This window comes from Mangifera indica, chromosome 2 (assembly GCF_011075055.1).
Source record: "Mangifera indica cultivar Alphonso chromosome 2, CATAS_Mindica_2.1, whole genome shotgun sequence".
NCBI classification, from domain to species: Eukaryota; Viridiplantae; Streptophyta; class Magnoliopsida; order Sapindales; family Anacardiaceae; genus Mangifera; species Mangifera indica.
The window spans coordinates 3965217-3986296 of NC_058138.1; the positions used below are offsets into that span (position 1 = coordinate 3965217).

The 21080-nt window shown below is 28.5% G+C and overlaps 1 protein-coding gene across 1 annotated transcript; it reads left to right on the forward strand.

Moving 5' to 3' along the window:
- Positions 1-19160: 19160 nt before the first annotated feature.
- Positions 19161-21080, forward strand: LOC123204926 (60S ribosomal protein L38-like). Its single transcript, XM_044621744.1, has 3 exons — positions 19161-19301; positions 20165-20348; positions 20845-21080. The coding sequence occupies exons 1-3, from the start codon at positions 19299-19301 to the stop codon at positions 20865-20867; spliced, it is 210 nt and encodes a 69-aa protein (XP_044477679.1). The 5' UTR covers positions 19161-19298; the 3' UTR covers positions 20868-21080.

Sequence of the window (21080 nt, forward strand, 5' to 3'; positions counted from 1 at the left end):
TTAAGTAGTGCAATGAGATAATTTATTAAATATTTTAATATTGAAATAAAAAAATGTTTTTTATTTAATTTTATTTACTGATTGATTCAAATCGAATATAACTCAAATAATAGTCAAACTCAAGCTTGACTCAATTTTAAAACGACTAACATAGGCTCGAATGTTGAAAAAAAGAAGAGTTGCAAGAGAAGATAAATAATCGTGGAAGAAGGGAAGTAGAAGAGTCATAAAAAAATAAAAAATAAAAAGAGCTTCAATGTTGTGACATTGATGAGTCGTTGAAACTCGAGTTTAGTTGAAATATCAATTCAAAATAAGATGGAGTGTATTTATGGGTGGATGCAAACCAAACTGAGTTCGAACACCTCTTAGCTCGAATTTGATTTAAATGAAAAATGTGGTGACTCGAGTTCGTCAAGTCAAAATTAAAACTATTTTGAGTTTAGTTTTATCTCTAACTTTGAAATTCAATTCTAATTCATAGCTCTTATATATAGTTTAAATTTGTACCTCGTATTCGCGATTTATTGATAAAATAACTTCGTTATACTCAATAACAAGCAAAATGACATTGTTTTAATTATTATTTCAAATTATGAATCATCGCTTGACCTTCCAAGCCAAATAAAGTCAAACTCCCTCTAATTAGAGTTTAATTCGATTTTAGAAATAAATCGACTCTCTCAACTTTAGTTCGATTTAGACAAATTCAAGTTAAACATAACTAAATGTAGTTGTGTTTCAAAATTATGTTAATTCGATTTTTTATTTTTTATTTTTTGTGTCCTTAACAGACTTTTAAGAAATTTAGAGCACATAATTTTAACCCAAAAAAAAAAACTTATTAAAAAAGGAAAAAAATGTGGGTAGATTAAAAAATATATATATATTGATTTTTGTATCAAAAGTATAGTTCTTAAATTTTAAGGACCTACATAATAGTAGTCAAAACTTTAAACAGGTGGCTGATATTTTTAGTAATGAATAAACCTGTTGACCAGGAAAAGTACTATTTTTCAGAGGAATTATGGCGAGATGAAGCCGAGAATCTCTACCCCCCTTCTACTCGAAGGGAAGGAACTGAGAGAGGACAAGGAGTGGTAACGAGGAAACTACCACTGGACAAAACAAAAAGAAAGTATATAAAAAAAATATAAATATAAATTTTTTTAATGATATATTAAAATTAAAATTAAAATTTATTTGATTTAATAATTATAAAATTAATTATTTGATTTAAAATTTATTTTATTTAATATAATTAATTTAAATAAAAAATAATTTAATTTAAATAAAATTTTTAATTAAAAATAATAAAAAATTCTCCTAACAATAAAAAACAAAAAAAATTAATTTTTATTATGACAATTGTATCACCGCATTTGTTTTATTAACAATCAATAAGTCACATAATTAATAAGATAAAATTTTTGTCATCAACTGATATATATAGAAGTGGCAATAGGCGGCGTCAAGTTAGGGCATGCAGCCCATCGTATTGACCTACCTCAACACTAAAGCTCATGACCATTAGCCTTAGGTCATAGCTATGTAAAATAAAATCGTACATAAAATTGGATTTGAGTTAAACTAATTCAAACTCGATTGTTAGCTTCACTCAATAAAGCTTGAGCATTGGTTATGAAAATTTGTGAACTTGAGCTCAAACAATTTTTTTAATCTAAAAAAACATTATATATACACACTCATCCAACAATCTATTATAATTATTAAATACACGTTATTAATATATAAATTTATATTTATATTTTTTCAGTACACTCATTATAAATACGCAATCACATATTCACCTATTATAATATACACATTACAAATATACATCTCACAAAATCAACATACTTAATGTGAATTCATTAATTATGGTGAAGAAAATCTTGGTGAGGATGGAAAAATGAAGGAAGAAAATCTTGGTGAGAATGGAAAAATGAAGAAGAACGTTTAATACTCTTTATGGGATTGAGTCAAATCGTGTAAATGTCTTGGAGGAGTTGGTAAAATTTTTTGTATAAATATCCCTCTCATCTCTGACATTTTGGTGAACCTCTTCCCGTAATAATAAAAAAGCTTACCTACTCTTTTTTTTTTTTTTCTCATATTATCAAACAATCTTATAGACATAATTAGGGTTAAATTCAATCTGAATTAATTTAAATTTGAATTCGAATTCGATTCAGTTAAACCCAAAACGAGTTGACCTTGGCAGAACTCGAGCTCAAGCTGCTCGTTAAATTTTTTAATTAAAATTTTTGATACAAAATAACATTATTTTGATCAATATGTATTAAAATAATGTCGTTTTGATAATAAAAAACGAACTGAGTCAAATTCAAATCGAATTCGAACTTTATTTTCACAAGCTCAAACTCCAGCCAAGTATATATGAACCGAGCCGAGTTCAAATTCAAACAAATTTAAACTCGATTCGATTCAAATCCAACCTTAAACATAACCCTTTCATCTTATCCTTTGTAGATATAAATTATTTCAATTATATTTATAATATATATATATATATATATATTTCTAATAAATTTATTATAAATGCAGGTCCACACGCCAACCCACATTTCCATTATGATTTATAATTATTTTTTTAATAAATATGTATATTAGAAGAAGTTATAATTTATAATTTCAGTTATAAATGTATTGTCCCTTTCAAATAGATTTTGTCATGTGTTCACACCCACCCACCAAGATTGTCCATTCTGAACATTAATAATCACCCTTCTGTATTGATTCTTCTTTGTCTTTCTAATAAATATATATATATATATATATATATATATATATATATATATTTATTTAAAAAAATTTATATGAGTTCAGATTATTATTTTAAAACTGAATCAATTAATTAATGTAAATAAAATTTTAAATTTAATAACTAATTTTACCATCGTTATACCAAAAATTTAATTTTAATATCACAGAGAAGATTTACTTTTACGCTTGATATCCATCCCTGAAGCAATGCTGTCGGTGGACCTGAACATCAGATCTTCTTTGGGACCATTCGTTTCGTCAGTTAATCGGTGGTTCCTTTCTTAGATACGTAGAAGAAGCAGACAACAACATGATTACTTTTTAGGGCCAAAGGACTATTCCTCCCAGACAACCGGCCCCCCCAAAGATTTAAAACATTCACAAATCGAACCCATGAGATTTGGAAACTAGAAGTTCGACCTATAGGCTAAAAGAGATAGAGGTAAAATATAAAATTAATTATGTTTTCCTCTGTAGTTTTAAAAACTAATAACTTTACTAGTATTAAAGTTTTTTCACTTTTAAAAATAATATTTTCTCCTCTCCTAAAACTTGGGAATTGTTTTCTATACGTTTTCTAGCCACTATCTCTAGCAACTGACAATAACATTTCAATCTACTATCTCATTAGTCATCAGATATTTATTCTTTGATACAAGAAGAGGCGATAAAGACTCATTTTTGTCGATTTCAAACTAATTGACAAAAACACATCAATTCATTTGAAATAATGAAATCTTTATCAATTCTAACTGAATTGACGAAAACGAGCATCTTCATCGATTATTCAGAAATAAATCATCTAAAAGCTTCACAGAGATGAAAGATGATTGATAAGGTAATGGGTTAAAACGCTTTCTTCAGTAGTGGGAGAGCCTCTAGAAAATAAATTTTAAATTTTGGGAGAAAAATATTACTTTAAAAAGTTAAAAAACTTTAAACATAAGTGAATTTGTTAATTTTTAAAATTATGAGAAAAATATAATAAATTTTAAATTTTTTTAATATTATTAATAAAATAATGATTTTTTTTATATTTTTTTAATAAAAATTAATTTATAAATAAAAATTCTAATTTTTTAAATTTTATGGAAGTGATTTTAAAAACGTATTAAAATTTTGTGGAGAGGGGGGGACAACAAGAAGTGGCGCATTTTGTTTAGTTTCATACTGTCATGCGTCGCACGTAACTACAGTACTAAATTTTAGTTTTTAAATTTTACAAAAAAAAAAAGATAAATTTTAATTTTTTAAATATTTTTAATTAAATGATATTTTTATTTTTATTTTAAATAATAAATTTAAAAAATATTTAAATTTTTTAAAATTAATATATGAGCATTGTATTTCACTATCACATTTCCTATCACTTTCTCGCTGTCTCCATTTCTCTTGTCTAGTCAGACTCTGTGCCCCTGTATCCGCCGACCTGCGTGTTCAGAGAGTCAGTCTGCAGAATTATTTTATTTTTTAAGTATTTTAAGTTATTTTTGCAAGCCATGTTGGGGCCACCCACCAGTTCTTACCCAGAGGTCTTAGCACGTCCCACATACTCTGCGGTTGGATTGGACTTGATTTGACCTCAATTTAAATAAATTTGATTTAAATATGTTTAAATTTAAATTTAAAAATTTAATATATAAATAAAAATTATTTAATTAATTAATTTTATAATTTGTTAACATAACAAAAAAAAACCTAATATTATTTACGTGAATATAGGTTAGTTTAATCAAAATCAAATATAAACTAATTTATATTTAATAAATTTTTAAAAATATTTAAATAAAATTATATTTAAATATTTATTTATTAATATCAATCAAACACAATAATTATTTATAATAAAAATTATGTATACTTAATTTAAGTATTTAAATAATATATCATCATATAATTAAATATAATTATATTATTAATATAAAATCATCTAATTGTATAATAATATATCACCTAAATATTCAATTAAATATTTAAAATTAATATATATCATTAACTTTTTTATTGAATAAAATATTAATTTACCAAAAAGATATATATATTTATTTATAATATATAATTAGTTTTATAAATAATAATTATTATATAATTAAATAAATTAAAATTAAAATAAAAAATATTTATTTATATAATTAATTATATAATAATATATTATTTATACTTTATTATGTATTTAAAAAGCCTAGTCTACCTTTTAAGAAGGGAAATGATTTGTGTTATTATTAATTTATTATTAAAATTATAATTACTATTATTATTTTAATACCTTGTAAATGATTTAAATTACATATTAGGGGTGTCAAATAGTTCAAACCGGCCTCAACCCTAGCACAATAAAATCCGATCCAGTTCTGTGATAGGTCAAATTTGACCCATGGATTGTAAAGGTCGGATCATGGGCTAATCCGGTCTAACTTGTTACTGTAGTTATATATTAAAAAAATAAATAAATTTGAGAACAGAAACGTCTGCCCTTCTGTTGCGTCGCAGAAATGGCAGAAGCATTGCGTATTTAAAATTAATTTATTAATTTATTTCCTATTTATCTATTATTATACACATGATTGAAATAATTATATGTGTAAAAAATTAGTTAAAATTGAATTTAAATTACAAAATTAAATTATTAATAATACCTTTAAAGTGTTTAAAAATTTTAATATTAAAGACAGATAAAGAGATGTATATATATTATTATATTTATTTTTATAATTGTATAATTTATAAATTAATTAATTTATATTATATTATAATATTTTTTATAATATATTTTTGATATTTTTTATTATAAGTAAAAAATTAGAAATAAAATATTTAAAATATTATATTTAGTTTTAATAATTGAAAAGTAATTTAAAAAAATTAATTAAGAAATTATTTTTTAGAATTTCGAACTAATCTGGTACTATAGAATCCGATTTGATTCTATATATATAAGATCCGATTGTAGATTTTATTCCTTGTGTAGGTCAACCCGACCTATAAAACCGGTTATTGAATGGGTCAGATACCAGCCCGACTTATGGGCCCACCGCCACCTATTCCCGACTCGTGCTTTGGAAGTTGTGATTTTAAAATTCAAAGTTTGCCCTTGCAAAATGGAGCGTTCATACAGGCGGTGGTCTGCACATTCCGTGAAATTCTCTCTCATTACAAATCTATTTATATAATAAAAAATTTAAAAAAAAAAAAGGACAAAGATTTCCACGTTCCAAGATTTCAACATACAACAACATACAAAGCCGGAGAAGGTGATCAATAATACGAGAGAAAGACAAGAGTCGCTTAGGTAATAAAAAAAAAAAAGTTGAAAAAGAAAATAAAAATTAAAATAATTGTCTTAGAAAATATGTTACCGTGACCATCACAATTAATATTAATTTATGTGTCAATAATATTATATTAATAAAATTAGATTTAAATCAAATTTATTTAAATTAAAAAATAATTTTAAATAAGTTTGAATTTAAGTTTGAAAGTTATAAAATTTAAATTTGATTTTATCGTAAATTTAATTATATATATTATTATATAATTAAATAATTTTAAATTAAAAAATAAAATCAATCCCCACATAGCAAAGAATAATTAAGAAGACATAAAATTAAAGAAAAAATATAACCTTTTGACTTGAAAAAGAGTATTTTTTTTCAAAGGAATTATGGTGACACAGAAGCGTGGCAGTTATCCCCTTCTGCTTCAAGGGACCAGGTTGACGGGACAAGATGTGGAAAAGAGAAAGCAGCAATTAAAAAATTTACTAATAATAAATTATTAAAATATTTATTTTTGTTTACTCGTTTATTTAATCCCCGTTTTAAGAGCAGCACCGGATAGTGGTCCAATTGAATAGGACCCAAGGTGTGGGTTTTCTTAAAAAAACTTTGTATTTTTTATGATAAAATTATTATTTTATCTATAATATTAAAAATAAATTAAAATATTATTTTTTTCATAAAATTTAAAATTAAATCATTTTTTTATATATTAAATTAAAAAACAGTAACATTTTCTCCCATAAAGTTTAGTTTTCAATTCCCGACAATATCTCTAACAATCTATCCCTCCCAACATTTCATTTTCCTTCGATAATGTCTCTCTTGATATTTCTCCTTTCTTCGATCGACCATTGAAGTTGAAAAGATAAAGAGTTTTATCTTTATTAATGAGCACGATTGCTACTAGACCCAATCAAAAGAATAAATAATTCAACCCTAGATCGAGGCTATATTTTATGGGTTCATGTGGATAGAGTTTGTCACATTTTAATTAATTAATATATTATTTAATTAATTTTACACATATTAGTCACAATGATAACAAAGTTATTATTATTTTTACATATATACATTCTAATTAATTTTAATTGTCAACATTGGACATACAGTCAACTGGACCTAAATGCATGGGCTTTAACTGTTTATGACTCATTATCGACTTTCTTTGACTCTACAAAGAGGTTATCTCAGACGATAGCACACTATCTTCACCTTTCATCCATTATCAGTGTGATTAATTATTAGGAGGTTAGGGGTATAGAGCTAAAGATGAAGCCATTGACAACCATAAGATGTACGAATGTATTTCAACAGGGCACAACATCCATTGATTGTGGGATATTCACAAATCAATTTTAAAGTATCTTGCCACTGGACATGTATTTGATTTTACAACAAAAAAACGTTGCCTCCATGCGTTGCATTGTCACATCGAAGATATGGAAGCATGAGGGCAATTCACATTCTAGATGATTTTTCATATTATACTTATTTATATTATAATTTTTTGTTTTGTTCACACTCTTTTTATAAACCACTTTCTAATATTTGGTTAAATAGTACTTATTCACCTATAAGTAATAGTTTGAGAGGTTTTGAAGTTTGACAATTGCTGCAACGTGTATGCATGTTATTTGTGATAGTTGAAATTTCTTACAACTGCACTTTTTTATAGCAAGGTTGACTTTAAGAACTAGTTTGCTCGGACCATGCACTTCATATCTATTAATGGTTATTGGTTTGACAATCATATTAGTTGATTTTCGGATATGACCAGTCAATTTCTCTTCAGCCCACAGAGTCAGAGAATGAATACAAGCATCTGTATAATCAAACAAACATAAAAATATTAGTAATTTATGAATTCAACTAAGCATCGAATATCAAACACAAAATTAATCGAACTTGTCATATTGCAACGAATATAAAACCATTTTCTGTAAGATGGAACGTAAAAATTCAAGAAGCATCATCACTGGCAATTGACATGAGTATCGTGCTAAAGCATTAAACGACTCAGCAATATTTGTGGTCACGATATTATATCGGATGCTGGAAAAGTGAGCACAAACCCACCATTGATAGTCAATACCTTCCAAATAAGTTATTGTAGTGGGATTTTCAACTTTAACCATCTGCAAAGCCTCCTCAAAATCTTCTATTCAATATACTTTTGTGGTTTTCCAAAATAATCCTTCTATATGTTTTGTTTGTTTGTACCGACTACCCATATTCTCCATTATATGATGGTTACACCAACTGTGGTATGCATTTGAAAACACTTCTCTTATGCAACGAGTGATAAAATGGTATTTAACTGAGATGATTGTTAAATCTGGGAGGTCTCCAATACGCCTATGTGACGCTTGGAGAAACAAGGTCCAAGTTATCATTTCTTTCTTTCCTCTAACATCAAATGATAATGAATAAATTTGATTATTTCAATCCTTGCCCACTGCAATAAAAAATGTACCTCAATATTGACCTTTCAATAATGTCCCATCAATACAAATAATGAGATGACAATAACTACAAAATGCTCTAAAGGAGCATCTTAAAGCCATAAAAACAAAATGAAATCAATTATTCACGTTAGTGTCTATTTGTGTAATAGTGTCAGAGTTTTGTAGTTCAAGTTTGTAACAAAATATCGGTAATAGTCTGAATGACTCTTCCAGTGAACCTTTTATCTCATTCAAAACTTAATTCTTGGCACGTCAAACTTGTGCATAAGAGATATCAATTTGATACTTATCCTCCATATTCGTTATAATATCTTTTGACCTATACATATTATCACATGTAGTAAATAATATCTGTAATATTTTTCTAAGTGTCATTTTGTCTGCTTGTCTACGATGAGGTCTTATGACATCCCAAGGATAAGTGTGCGTTTCTAACTTTTGCAACACAAAAATGTCACTGTTATTTAACTTCACCCCTCTTGCTTTCTATTTGCATTGTTGATACATACACTTTATATCTCATCTCTTTTTATTTGAACTCGAAACTCTGAATTGACAACCATTTTTTAATGCATCCTTATATAATGTATCTATTAAAACTTATTTTGAAGCAAATTGATATTTCACTTTGAATTTGTCATCTTGTAGTATAACTGCATGAATTTCAATTCCCTCATTTTTTACATCTCTATAAGGTTCTGGACCACCAAAAAATGGATTGAAAACATGATGCATTGGAGTAACATGAATTGGACTTTCATGCGTTATCCCTTATGGACTAACCATTTAAACTCGACACTCTGAATTAACAACCATTTTTTAATACATTTTTATATAATGTACCTATTAAAACTTATTTTGAAGCAAATTGATATTTCACTTTGAATTTGTCATCTTGTAGTATAACTGCGTGAATTTTAATTCCCTCATTTTTTACATCTCTATAAGGTTCTGGACCACCAAAAAATGGATTGAAAACATGATGCATTAGAGTAATATGAATTGGACTTTCATGCGTTATCCCTTATGGACTAACCATTTGAACTCGAAACTCTGAATTAACAACCATTTTTTAATGCATCCTTATATAATGTATCTATTAAAACTTATTTTGAAGCAAATTGATATTTCACTTTGAATTTGTCATCTTGTAGTATAACTGTGTGAATTTCAATTCCCTCATTTTTTATATCTCTATAAGGTTCTGGACCACCAAAAATGGATTAAAAACATGATGCATTGGAGTAACATGAATTGGACTTTCATGTGCTATCCCTTATGGACTAACTCTTACATCATCAACAACATCATTACCTCCATCAACACCACCAATATCACTGTCACCATTATAATCACTACTGTCATCATCATCACAACTATGATATTCATCTTCTTCGTTGGAGTGAAAATCATTTGTTAGTAAATCGTTTATTTAATAACATCCTTCAAGTGTACCTTATAGCAGTTCTAGACCTCTTTCACCATGTGCCCAATCTTGAAACGTAGGATTCCAACCAGTACCAATTTCAATAATGTCATTTTCAAAGTTTACATTTACTTTGCTATTTTTGGGTACACTTTTCGGTTGCGTATATATGTTATCTACAGAGTGAATTTCAGTGGATGGGTTTCGATGAATCTTTTGGTGAATCCCTTGCTTTGATTATGGATGTTGTTGTTCATAGTTAGCTCAAACTTCAATTTGGTGTATCCCCACTTATAGAAATAAGGAAGACTTTTTGCGTGACCTAGATAGCTTCATCATCATTCGAATATCATAGTCATCTTTTAATAAATATGACAAATCACTAAATTCCATTGAATTTGACATATAAATTTTTATCTCATTATAACTTTGATTAATACCCAAACGAAAAGATATTGTTTCTATAAATCTATCGTAATTGATTTTTCTACTGATTGAAACTAATGATTGAACTCCGCCAATATATTTTAAATTATTACCATCTTTGTTACGCCATTGCCTACCAAATCTAAGCATAAATATCACTTCTACCATTTTTTTCTAATCAATGAATTGAAGAAAGTGAAATATGGTTGGTTTAAAATCAATTGAGTTTCGAATGAAACAAGTAAAGAAGTGTGCTTTAATGTAGAAAATATTTTCATCTGCCTTCAAAGCTACCTGATACGAACCTTAGGAGAACCACACCTCAAAAGCTAGCTATTGAGATGGGAGAGCCTAAGGCCATATAAACCCCACATTAGTTGCCCATACTTTCCAATGTGGGATCCAAGTCCCATACCCTGCATTTAGGATCGTAACACTACCCCACCAAAATCATTAAGGAATGAAATCAGTTGTGTTCATGTAAATTGTTTTCATGCAATTGTTTAATGATAAGTGTTTTCATATAACAGTTTCATTCAATGTTTTCAAATTTCCTTTGCATGAATTCACACAATTTTGCATTGCAATTTCTCTCGCAATATTTCCCACCTCACACACACCCGTATGTATTCGTACTTGCATGCACTCATTCTTCGCACTAATGTTCATCTTTTCATTTCGATCTGTATTACAATAAAAATTAATCCATTTTTGAATAAGTTTTTGAATCTTTGAATCACAATTTATCAAACATAAAACATACTTCCAAAGAAAAGATTGTCGAAAAAAATTATATCAAATCTAACAAAATTAGTCAAGAGAGATATAATTATAAATAAAATTAAATTTATTTAAGGGATATTAATTAAAATAGGCAGCCGCATTCCCATCTAAACCTTTTTCGGCAACAATTTTTACATTTTACATTTTTAAGCAAATCGTTGTTTTCATTCCAAAAATACCCTTCGTCTAATTTCTCACTTTATCGTAGCATTTCCCCGATTATTCTTTCACAAAAAGCATTAAGATTAAACTACCGTAATATTTATAAATTGAAAAACAAATTAATATTTTATAAAATAATTTATTCATATATATAAAAAAATATTACGTTTTTCTCTAAATTATCTGTAATGAATAAAATTTATAAAATAAAAAATAGATTAATATTTTATAAAATAATTAATTGTTATATATCAAAAATGTTAAGTTCTTTTCTAAATTATCTGTAATGAATAAAATTTATAAATTGAAAAACATATTAATTTTTTTAAAATAATTGATTCTTTTATATAGAAAACAATGCATATATTGAAAACAGTATGTTTTCCTTGAAACGATGCGTTTTCTTGTGGAAAGGGGTGTGGGTGCGGGAATATGGAAACGGGTGCGGGAATTTCAGAAAGGGTGCGTGGACGGTGCGACAGCTTCTGAAAGAGTGCGACAATTGTGGAAAGGGTGCGACAGTTTCTGAAAGGGTGCGAGAATTGCTGAAAGAGTGCGACAATTGCGGAAAGGGTGCAGTAATTTCTAAAAGGTGCGGCAATTGCAGAAAGGGTGCGACAGTTTCTAAAAGGGTGCGGAAAAAAGGTGCGGCAACTTCTGTAAGGGTGCGGAAAGGGTGCGGTAGTTTCTAAAAGAGTGCGACAAATGTGAAAAGGGTGCGATAGCTTCTGAAAGTGTGCAGCAGTTTCTGAAAGAGTGCTGCAATTACAGAAAGGGTGTTGCAGCTTTTGAAAGAGTGTGGCAGCTTCTGAAAGGGTGCGGAAAGAGTGCGACAACTTTTGAAAGGGTGCGACAGCTTCTGAAAGGGTGTGACAAGGGTGGCGGGTGCGTGAAAGGTTGCAGTAATTTTTGAAAGGGTACGGTAATTTCTGAAAGGGTGCAGAAATTTCTGAAAGAGTGCGACATTTTTTGAAAGGGTGCGTGAAACTGTGTGGCAACTCACTGCGTGGAATATATATTAATACATATTATATTAGATTATATTAATATATATATTATATTAATATAGATTAATATAATATATTAATATATAATATAATATATTATATATTAATATATTATATTAATATATAATATAACAAAGGGTGCGGAAATCTTGTAAGGGGTGCGGGTGCGCTCGCTGGTGCTGCGTGTGGTCGCGCGCGTGCTGGCCCTGCTTGCGTGCGAGCGCGCACGCGCTAGCGCTGCATGCGGGTGTGGGATTTTAATTAGGGGTGCGGGGGCGCCAGCGTGCGTGCTCCCGCACACACCAGCGCGCGCGCCTGCATGCATGCACGCACCACCGCGCGCGCGCGCCCGCACCCACACACTAGCGCACACTCGCACCCAATTCTCGCACCCGCACGCAGCGCCAGCGTGCGCGCCCGCTCTCATGCGCACGCACCCCTTACTGAAGTCCCGCACCCTTTACCAAATTCCTGCACTCCCATTCCCGCACCCGCATCCACACCCCTTTACAAGATTTCCGCACCCTTTGTTATATTATATATTATATTAATATATAATATTATATTATTATATAATATTTCATGCAATGAGTTGCCGCACAGTTCCACGCACATTTTCAGCAAATGTCGCACCCTTTCTGAAAATGCCGCACCTTTTCAGAAATTGTCGCACCCTTTCAAAAATTACCACACCCTTTCACGCACCCACCACACTTGCCGTACCCTTTCAGCAAATCCCGCACCCTTTCAGAAGCTTTCGCACCCTTCCAGAAGCTGCCACACCCTTTCCGCAATTGTGACACTCTTTCAGAAACTGTCACACCCTTTCAGAAGCTATCACACTCTTTTCACAATTGCCGCACTCTTTCAGAAACTGCCGCACCCTTTTCGCACCCTTACAAAAGTTGTCGTACCCTTTTTCCACACCTTTACAGAAGCTGCCACACCCTTTCAGAAGCTACCGCACTCTTTCAGAAACTGCCGCACCCTTACAGAAGTTGTCGCACCATTTTTCCACACCCTTACAGAAGCTGCCGCACCCTTTCTGCAATTGTCACACCTTTCAGAAACTGTCGCACCCTTTCAGAAGTTACCGCACCCTTTTCTTAATTATCGCAGCCTTTCAGCAATTCCCACACCCTTTTAGAAACTGCCGTACCCTTTCCGCAATTGCCACACCCTTTCAAAAGTTGTCGCACCATCCACGAACCCTTTCCGAAATTCCCCCACCCACACCCCTTTCCACAAGAAAACGCACCGTTTCAAGGAAAACATACTGTTTTCAATATATGCATTGTTTTCTATATAAAAGAATCAATTATTTTAAAAAAATTAATATGTTTTTCAATTTATAAATTTTATTCATTACAGATAATTTAGAAAAAAAATTAACATTTTCGACATATAACAATCAATTATTTTATAAAATATTAATTTATTTTTTAATTTATAAATTTTATTCATTACAGATAATTTAGAGAAAAACGTAATATTTTTTATATATAAGAATAAATTATTTTATAAAATATTAATCTGTTTTTTAATTTATAAATATTACAGTAGTTTAATCTTAATGTTTTTCGTGAAATAAAAGTAAATAATCGGGGAAATGCTACGTTAAAGTGAGAAATTAGATGAAGAGTATTTTTGGAATGAAAACAATAATTTGCTTAAAAAAATAAAATATAAAAATTATTATCGAAAAAGGTTTAAATGGGAATGCGACTGCCTATTTTAATTAATATCTCTTTATTTAGAATAGTAAAATTACCAAAAATTTACCTAAAAGATTGAAGCCAAAACTTTGATGCTTATTTTAATTTATATCACATCCGTTAATCAGAGATTCCTGTCTTAGATGTCCGTAAAAAGAAGACAACGACCTAATTAGTTTGAGACTAACATATGACAGGAGGTGGGGCATTTTATTTAGTTTCACTTTCACATTGATTTGTATCGCATGTAATCAAATTACTAATTCCAAACTTTCATTTATCACATTTCCCATCACTTTCTCGCTCCCTCCATTTCTCTTGTCTCGTGACTCTCCACGTGCCTTTATCCGCAGACGTGCTTGTTCTGTGGGCTAGTCTATCCTATTACATAATTTTTTTAAAATTATTTTGCCAAGCCATGTTGGGCCGCCCACCAAACCTTACCCAGGGGTCTTGGCACGTCTCATATTCTCTGTGGTGAAGTTACATTCTAGATTAAGCTTAATTTAAATAAATTTGATTAAAGTAATTTAAACTCAAATTTAAATATGTGAGTTTAATATTTTTAAGTTTGTGTTTTATAAGTATTTAATTTATAAAATTTTTGAATCTAAAAAATTTAATACAAATAAATTAAAATAATGTTATTTTTTCGATCTATATTAAAACGATGTTGTTTCAATATCAAACTAAACTTGAAATTCAATTTCTTAATTTGACAATTAAAAAAAAAACTATAAGAAAATATATTAGTTTAACCAAATACAATACTAATTTATATTCAATAATTATTTTTAAAAATATTTAACTAAAATAATATTTTAATATGAGTAAAAATAATATATTAATAGTTTGATTTTAATATATCGTTAAAAAAGATTTAAACTTATACTTAAGTATATACAAAATATCTTTTTTTACTATTTAAATTATCTTTTAAGATTTATTATTTTGATATCTTGTAAATTTTTAAGTTTTTATTATTATTTTAATACCTATATTCTGCAAAATTCTCTCTCATTATAAATTTATTTATATAATACTAAAAAATTAAAAAAAAAAACATTCAGGTTCTAAAATTTCAAGTTTCAACTTATAAACCCAGAGGAGAAGAAGTTAAAAAAAAATTATTGGAAAAAAAATAAAAGAAATTATTTTAGAATATATGTTATCCTGCGTATTATAATTAATTCATTCGAATGTATTATTATATAATTAAATATAAAATAATAATTAATTATATAATAATATAATATTATTAATACTTAAATAATTACTTGTAGACAGAAAATTGATGAAAAAATATAATCTTTTTACTTGAAAAAGGTTATTCTTTTTCAAAGGATTATGGTGACGTGGAGCGTAGTAGTTATCTCCCCTTCTACCTGAAGGGACTGAGGTTGACAGGGCCAGAAGTGGAAAAGAGAAGGCAACAGCTACAAAATTTACTAATAATAAATTATTAAAATATTTATTTTTTGTTCACATGTTTATATAATCCCCATTTTAAAATAGGCACGGGTTTGACTGAATTATTCCTAGGCCAAAAAATTGTTTCCATGAAGGTTTGGTATAATTCTAAAATTTTATCATTAATTTTTAAAAATTTATTTATAATTTAATTTTTATTAAAAGTTTTAGTTATGGTTAAAAGTAAAAATAGTATTAAATAAAAAAATTTAAGAAATTAAAATTTTATCACATTTTTTTTATAGTTTTAAAAATATATTTTTTTTTCGTCCCCCCACATAAGGTTTGAAAAAATAAATATTTTCCCTTAGGGGGCGTTTGATTTGAGTAATGTTTGATTACTAAAATAGATAGATTACCTTGAAGATAGATTACTTAGAAGATTATCGGGTATAAATGATTACTATGTTTGATAAAATTTGGTACGTATAAATAATTATTTTGTTTGGTTAAAGGTAATAAAAGATTACTAGTAAATTATTTTACTTAAATGTTTTTTAATATAATTATTTTTAAATATTTTTTATATTATTTGTCATATTAATTAAAAATAAATTTATTTTTATCTCAAAAAATTAATAAATAATAATATAATTATAATAAACTCAAGATTGCCCTAGTAATCTTTAAATACCTAAGGTGAAGGTGGTAATCAGATTACCACCTATATTACCTGCCACGTCAGTATTTGTAATAGAAGATTACTGTAATCTTTTATTACTGACAAACCAAACAAGGGAATAAAAGATAGATTACCAAGGTAATCTTAAAATCCCTCAACCAAACGCACCCTTAGGATATATAGTTTTGCCTTGTTATTGCTGCTCCTTCAGTGGTTAATGTCAGTCAACCTTTATACCGGCGCTCCTTCCTCTCGTATGATAATGAATCATTTATGTGAAGACAAACACATATCTGTTTCTAGCCAATCTATGCATCAACCATTGCACTAATCTGTTTTGTCTTCGCATCGATGACTATTCGTCATCATCTGATATGAACGTTGGCCTGCTCCGATCACTAGAGGAACAATAACAAGACAAAACTATAAACCCTACGATGAAAATGTTTATTTTTCAAACCTTAGATGGGGGTAATGATAGATTTTTAAACCTAAAAGAGAAAATATGATAAAACTTTAATTTTATAAATAATTTTTATTAACTGATGATTTTACTTATAAACGTAACTAAAATTTTTAATAAAAATTAGTTTATGAGGTAGTGTTTGATTTTTGAAAGTTTGAAGGTAAAACTCAAAATTATATCAAACCTTGGGTGGGAACAAGTCTTTTGGCCTTATTCTTATCATTTATCACATATCATATTATATAATAATAACCCGTCATTATTTACAAATTATTACAAACACATTGAAAATTTTAAAATTGATTAAATATACATCTATTATATCATCATTATTTCAAAATATATATATATATATATTTGTATCGATTATATATAACTATTGTATCGTATTAATTTTCAATATACTTTGTAGCACACTTTATTGTTATTGTTATAATTTATGTAGCTTGTAAAATGTTTGGGCCAACTCAAAATATTCTTTACTTGCAATCAAGATCCTAAATTATAACATTCTTTTAATTTCTTCCTTTTGCTTGGAAGCAATGTATCAAACTCGGATCGGATATGACTAGTTTGATCAATTCGAGTGATAGATAAATTAATGAATTGTTTAAATAAATATTAAAATAATAGTTAATCGAATATAATTATGGTATGATAATATAAGTCATAATCCTTATTAGATGGACTTGGATTGAGTAAGAGAAATTACAAAATTTGTCACTTTTCCAATTCGGCTAACTTTAAAACATATTACATATAAAATAAAAAAAATCAGTCCTCCCAATTGCTGGAAAGTTGCTTTTGGAAAGCATAGCATTCCTCAAGGTGAAGGAAACTATATTTATGACACTTGATTTGAGTTTAAGGTTTGTCGATAATTTACGTGTGCAATATCAATATCATCTCTTCAATATTATTATTCATTAACTCGAAACAATTTTTACTTTTATTTTCATAATTATATAATAAAAAATTGATCAATTATTATTTTAGAATATTTTTTTATTATAACTTACATTTATTTTTATACCTTAGTCCAAATGTATCAGTTTCTCTAATTCTATCTATGTTATTAATGGTTTATAGGCCTACAATGACTCGGATTGAATTCGAACTGAGCTAAACTTGAGTTTGAACTCTACTCAGTTTACATATAACTGAGCTCAAGCTTCTAAAAGTTAAGTTTGAATTCAACTCGACTAGTTTTTCGTTATTAAAACGATATTATTTTAATACATATTGATCAAAATGACGTCGTTTTGTATCAAAATTTTTAATTAAAAAATTTGACGAGTAACTTAAACTTGAGTTCGATTGAGTCGTATATAAGACTAACTCATTTCGGGCTCGTTTGAGTCAAGCTCGAGCTCAAATTCGAATAGGCTCGATTTGAATCCAACCCTATCAGTGACATTCAATTATTGCCTTTAAAAAAATGAGACACTTGATAGTGACTATAGGGTAAATAAATATAAATTAAATAATATTTTTAACTCTTTGAATATAAATTCTTAATAAACGGTTAATTTGGATAATATTTTATTAAAATTAAAATATTATTATAAAAATATATTATTTTGAATAATTATTTTATTCAATTAATATTAATAAAAAAAATACTAGACATTATTGCATTTCAAAACTTTTAATTTGTTAAACTAAAATTATTAAATATGGGTAAAATTATATGTAACGATAGTAATCATATTACCTCTATATCAATTGTCATGTTAATTTTTTTAATAAAATATTATTATAATTTTTTATTAATTAATAAATCAAATAATTTAATGTAGCTCAAAAAATTCCTATAAAATGGAAATGAAATCCTGGAAAATATTTCGTTAATAAAAACTCAATAATGTTATAAAAATAATGTTACGTGCACATATAATGAGCACCATTAATGATGTGTTATAATGTGATTAGTTATTATTTTATTTTTAATTTAAAATTATTTGATCATATGATAATATATTATTATTAATGTGTATTTTAAATACGCTTAATTTTATTAAGATTTTAAACTCCTAATTTTATATCCAATTTTGCTCATCTCAAGTGATGTAACCATCATATGACACTTGGCAATCGTAACATTATTGGTGCAATTCTTTGTACAAAATCACGTATTTGAATTAACAAGTATGGACCCAATTATAGAGCCCTAGGCCCATCAACCTGATCTTTCTTTTATACTCGATAGTAAAATTAGATTCGATTCAAACCGAGTCTAAATAAAAATTATCTATAAAATAATTTGAATCCAAAATACCTAACTATTATTGAGATGAATACATCAAATCTTAAACTTTGCTCAATTGGTGAAGTCAAGGTTTGAATTTGCCTGATAATAATTTGACTTTGGACTTGATTCTAATTGAACTCAAATTTAAATAGTCTTGAATTTACATCTTTTATGAAAACGAGCCTAATTTTTAAATTGAGCTCGGTTACATAACATTGATTTTGGAAAAATTTTGTGATATGGGCCCCTTGTTTGAACAAATATGGGCTCAATAGTAGAGCCCTAGGCCCATAATTCTCTCCTGTAATTACAAGAACAAAAACTAGGGTTTTGACCACTCTCACCCTGACCCAGCAGTATATATAAAACACTCGGAGTGTTTTGCCAGGCCTCTTCCTCTCTAAGTTCCTCCCACTCGCTCTTCAGAAGCTTGAAACAAAATGGTAATCTCTCTATCATTTTTCAGCACCCAAATGAATATAAACATGTTTTCCTTTCTGTGTTTATGTGAGTTTGTTTTTATGTGTGCTGAAGGGTAGCTTAGTTTGTTTGTGCTCAAGTTAATATTTTGATTTGCTTATTTCAATCTTTGAATGATTTTGTGAAGTGGGTCTTGTTTGGTTTGGAGGAAAATGTAAGGGGGACCATGTAGGAGTCGTGGTGTTTAATAAATTTCAATCTTTATTTATCTTTCTATGCTGTTTCAATGGAGATCTGTTTATTATTGTGTTATGCAACTGTGCTTCAGTTTCAAGTATGCGAAGCCTGTAAATTATGTTACTGTTCTGTTGTGTAACAATTCAGCGATCAGATGTCTTGCTTTAGGTTGAAGAACAATATATGAAATCTATGACCAGACATTAGTCAGGTATCTACCTTTTCATATATGGTGGTTGATACAGTTACGAGTCTGGAATATTGATGTGTCTATCGTTACAGATGTGTTCATGCTATTCAAGCTCACATCTGCTCCATTTAGGCACTACATGATTTGCTTGAGTGACAGTTTTGCTATTCTAGTCTTACTTTTGCTAGTGCAGGATATAGGATGTATTGGTATTTTTTTGGTTAAAAGTCTCGAGTTAATCAAATGTGTAATTAATTTAGGTTAGAATTTGTGAATATGTGCATCATAAGTCATCTTAATTTTTTGTTCTCTCTATGTAAAATTACAACCTTGCTTTGTTTTCCATCATTGCACATTATATTGTTTCTCTGGATAATTTGACTGCCATGCTTTTCCCCTTGTGTCAAATTGTTTCTTTTGAATCAAGGTTTTTAAAACCAACTGCTCTGTTGTTAACAGCCGAAGCAGATTCATGAGATCAAAGATTTCCTTCTTACTGCAAGAAGGAAGGATGCTCGTTCAGTTAAAATCAAGAGGAGCAGGGATGTTGTTAAGTTCAAGGTTCGTTGCTCCAAGTACCTTTACACACTCTGTGTGTTTGACTCTGAGAAAGCTGACAAGTTGAAGCAATCTCTTCCTCCAGGTATAGGCTAAGATATTTTAATTGTATTTATTATGATCCAATGCATAACAATGCTTTGTTTTTTTCTTCATCACGATGGTGCCTGTTCTCTGAGCCTATGTTTCCATAATATAGCATATTGTGTTTAATTCTTTTCTCTTGCTGATGTTATTACATCAATATTTTGGAAATTATTTCTGAAATTTGAGTGTGTTTGGTTAGAAATAGTAATGCGTCATTATCTGGTCATCTAGTATTTTATCCATTCCCATTTGACTCGTTCCCTTGAACTTGAAGCAATAGTGATCATGTTGCTTTTCCATAATTTTTCCTCTATTCTTTTCTTGTATTCTTTGGGGAAAAGACTGAGCAACTATATATAATAATCCCCTGACGCCTGTAGGCATTTCAGCTGTGATATTGCATATCATATTGTTTTGAACATACTATTATTCTCCTATTGTTTTGATGTGTAAGCCGAGTTAACTTATTTTGTTTTCTTTTTTTCAATCTTCAGGTTTGACTGTCCAGGACCTGTGAAGAAATTGTCTGATCTAAAGGAACCAACTTTAATCAGTTGGTTTTAACAGAAGTTGAAGAAATTTTGTTTGTGCATTTTGGTTCACCTTTTTATTCAGCCATTAAAGATCGGATTTTTTATTTCTATTAGTTGTGGTTCATTTTCATCAATATTTGCCATGAGATTATTGACTGGAGTTGTACATCAGTTGAAAATTCTGCTCTTTCATGTTA

Bases quoted from the DNA above. Each gene is read 5' to 3' on its own strand.
- LOC123204926 (XM_044621744.1), top strand. The intron at 20,349-20,844 runs GTATAGGCTAAG...TTCAATCTTCAG, and splicing joins GAAGCAATCTCTTCCTCCAG to GTTTGACTGTCCAGGACCTG.